Genomic DNA, 3,670 nt, shown 5'->3' on the forward strand with positions numbered 1-3,670 from the left:
ACCAACACATGGGCCTCAATTAAAGCTTGCTTGAGAACATCAAAGGATTGCTTTGGCTTGTCCACACAAATGGTACTCCTTTCTTTAACAAGTTCGTGAGAGGTCTCCTAATTATGTATGTACAGGATGAATCGCATCTTGACCGAAGCCATGTAGAGCACAAAAAGTGAAGAGAAAGGATTTGTTCACCACTTTAAGCCAAAAGATAGAAATGGAAGTTGTTCCCATAGAATGAGATTAGATCCCGCAAGTGAGCTATTTATACCGAAGCTTACAAGAAGCAAAGTTGAAACGGAAGCTCTCCCACCACAGCATCCAACTCTTCTCTTCCGTAAGCAAAGGGGCTTTCAACGAGATAGGGAGCTGTACAATTTCCATAAGTATAGATAAGCACGAACTCCATTATATCTGGTTTGGGCTTGGGACTTGAAGTCATAGAACCTTCAGATTTGTATATCCATAAGGCAGTGACACTGGTGTGTGTTCAACACATCAAGAACTTGTGAGTTCCAGTTAAGGACGTCAAACGTCAAACTATAAGCTTTCTCAACTACTCCCTCCGTTCCTAAATATAAGTCTTTTTAGAGATTCCACTACGGACTACATACGGAGTAAAATGAGCGAATCTACACTCTAAAACATGTCTATATACATCCGTATGTAGTTCTTAGTGGAATGTCTAGAAAGACGTATATTTAGGAACGAAGGGAGTACATGATATTGCGTCTTACTAATGAATATTCAACTGTTCCATTTCTAAGAAAATAAACATATACATGTAACTTGTACATTCCTATCATTTTATTCTGAAAATGGATAGGTACGTCAACACACGAAATCAATGATCTCGGTATAGTAAACCTGTGGACAGCCTTCATCCTAACAAACTCTTGGGCAACCAATAATTTGCATAGCCTGAAATTTGTAAGTTCCAGGTTCACAAAATTGAATCTGATCTGAAATTAGCAAAAGGAGTTTTCCCTAGCCCATTAAGAAGATGACACGGTAAACAACAACAATGTTCGTGGACTGCAAAGCAACCACTTCAAGACACCTGACAATATTTGCTATAGACATCTACCTATATGAAAGCTAATTTGATCCTTTTGTTATAACATGATTATTTTGGTCAAAATAAAAATTTCACATTGTGGGACAATTTGCATTTCTCAAACATGCATATGGTCTCTGGAGAGATTCGATCATACAGGCAAAATTAACTCGTTATACTGCACAACCACACTAGCGTTAGCAATTTGCAACATTACAACTGCCAGGTACACTTCTACATAGGCAATTAGACAGCACTGACATCTTCAAGCATAAAGCAGACGCCAAAAATACGATGTTCCCAGAACCTATGTTGTGAATTGTGATTAAGCATAAAATTAAGACAAGGCGCGCAAGAGATATTCAACAAACACTATAAATACTAATGAACATTACGTCATAGTGCGAAATAGCATCACCATCTATGCAAAAGATCTGTGTCTTGGATATAATATTTTATCTTAAGGTCATAGCAATATCATGATGTTACAAAAGCAGTGAAGGTTTCAAACCACAAAGTGAACTATTAAAGTTCAATACAATATATGATATACAATACATATCAAAGAATATACTGTGTGTGAAGATGCAATGATGTATTGATGTGCTTCATAACACCAAAGTTGTAAATTATTACCCCCAAAGCCACAAGTATAGTAAAAAAAATTGAAATAACTCACAGTTTCCGTGTCAAGGATGATTACAATGGTGGTACATAAGGGAACTTGACAAACATCCCTAGTCAGCCATTTTGTTCAATCGATGAATCATACTCCTGGCAAGACGATTCCCAGGGTCAATCTTCAGAACCAAACGCAGGTCCTCAGCCCCAAGCCTATATTTCTCACTGCTCTCATATAAGAGAGCACGTTGCACTAGCACTGTCACATTGTCCTTATCTTGCTCAAGCACCTGCACAGTACAAACCAGTATAACTAAAAGTGGGGAGATCTACTATTAGGTAGAGGTGCCATTGTAATACCTTCGAACAGTCAGCAATAGCCTTCTTGTACTCGCCGACCTCCTTGTAGGACGAGGCCCTTGATGACAACACCTCTGCAATACCAGCATTTTTCCCAGTCTTCTCGATGAGCAGAACAGCCCAAGACAACCATTTGATAGCATCAGCATACTGCCCACCCTTGTAATTATCCATTCCTTTTGCCTTAGCAGCAGATGCCGTCAACCCAGACGGTGGTGGCGGTAATCCCTCCAGCTCTGTGGTTGTGCCACTGCTATCACCACCACCAACATACTCCGACTCCACGTCCACCCAACCATCCATCTCACCAAACATGTCACCGCCACCATTACTCGCCGCAGAAGCAGTTGGTGCAGATGCGGACGAAGGAAACAGCGTGTCAAAATGATCCACGCCAGAGTTCACCGCTGCAGAAACAGGCGCTGGAGCGGGTGCAGGCGGAGGCGTAACATTGGAAGGCTTCGTGGCACCAGAACTCTGGAAGCCACTGGATCCAGCGCCGGCTTTCTGGAAACTACTGAATCCAGCGTTGGCGCCCGAACTCACGCCCTGAAACACGCCAAATCCCTGATCCAATTTGGCCGAACCTGCCTGCTTTGCAGCATTCATAGACCCAGGCTTCGCCGCGAAGGGATCTATGGAGCCGAACGGATCCTTCTTCTGCGCCATGGGCTGTGACGCGGTCGCCGGCGCCATGCCCGCCGGCTTCATTGGCCGGCCACCAACCCCATAACTACCAGAAGCTATCGGTGCCCCGGTGGTTTTCGGGAGCGTGCTTGCCATACCGCCCATCGAGAAGGAAGAGCTGTTGGTCCTAGGATTAGCGCTTGAAGGCTTGGAGGGCTGGGCCGCTGCTGATCTGAGGGGCGCGTTGGACTGGGCTCGGGTGGATCCAAGCGCCGGCCCGAGGAGGTCGCTGAAGAGGTTGGGGTTGTTGGACTGAGGGAAGCCGATGCCGGAGGAGGGCGCAGTGGCGGACCAGCTCCGGCCGGAGATGTCGCCGACCATGGACACAGGCCCGGATCCGAGCGCCGCGGCCGCAGACGGGGATGGCTGATGAGTCCAGGACGTCTTCACCGGCTGGTGTGACCATGTGTTTGTGGTGGTTGGCCTCGGTGAAGGGTTGGTGGCGCCGCCTGGCCTCTGGTCGCGGAGGGGGCGGGAGGTGGAGGAGCGGGAGGGGTTGGCCCCGAAGTCAAACTGGTAGGAGTCGAAGGAGGTTGTGATGGGACGGGAGGAGGACCGGTCGCCGGAGTAGGAGTTCATTGTGGCCGGAGACGGGAAAGATCTGCGAGGAGAGGAGAGACGAGGCGATGGGGGTGGCTCTCTGTCTTATTTTTTTTATTTTTGTTCTTTTCTGGTGCTTCGTTATTTCAGTGGAAGCTGCGGTGGGAGCATTATAGTGCCAGGAAGTGCGTTGTCGGGCCTGGTTGGGCCTTGCTTTATCTTATGGTAGGTAGCTAAGGTAGGTAGTTAAAGCGCGTGAACCAGGGTGACCGGCACCCGGGCTGGGCCGTAAATGCAACTAATTTTCACTCTTTTTTCTCTTATATTTTTTTAAGACCACTTGAGCTTACTCCTACCCATTAAAAAAACTTAAACTTATTTCCTCTCTGGTTAAATGATGATGTAATTATT

The 3,670-nt window shown here is 46.2% G+C and overlaps 1 protein-coding gene across 1 annotated transcript; it reads right to left on the minus strand.

Annotated features, from left to right (window-relative positions):
* Positions 1-1,492: 1,492 nt before the first annotated feature.
* LOC123097520 (mucin-5AC) lies at positions 1,493-3,409 on the minus strand. The gene is made up of 2 exons (XM_044519286.1): positions 2,033-3,409; positions 1,493-1,962 (listed from the first exon to the last, which is right to left on the minus strand). The coding sequence occupies exons 1-2, from the start codon at positions 3,296-3,298 to the stop codon at positions 1,789-1,791; spliced, it is 1,440 nt and encodes a 479-aa protein (XP_044375221.1). The 5' UTR covers positions 3,299-3,409; the 3' UTR covers positions 1,493-1,788.
* Positions 3,410-3,670: the final 261 nt, after the last annotated feature.

Source organism: Triticum aestivum, chromosome 4D, assembly GCF_018294505.1.
Source record: "Triticum aestivum cultivar Chinese Spring chromosome 4D, IWGSC CS RefSeq v2.1, whole genome shotgun sequence".
Lineage (NCBI taxonomy): Eukaryota > Viridiplantae > Streptophyta > Magnoliopsida > Poales > Poaceae > Triticum > Triticum aestivum.

Bases quoted from the DNA above. Each gene is read 5' to 3' on its own strand.
- LOC123097520 (XM_044519286.1), bottom strand. From the start codon at position 3,298: ATGAACTCCTACTCCGGCGACCGGTCCTCCTCCCGTCCCATCACAACC. The intron at 1,963-2,032 runs GTATTACAATGG...TGTACTGTGCAG, and splicing joins CTATTGCTGACTGTTCGAAG to GTGCTTGAGCAAGATAAGGA.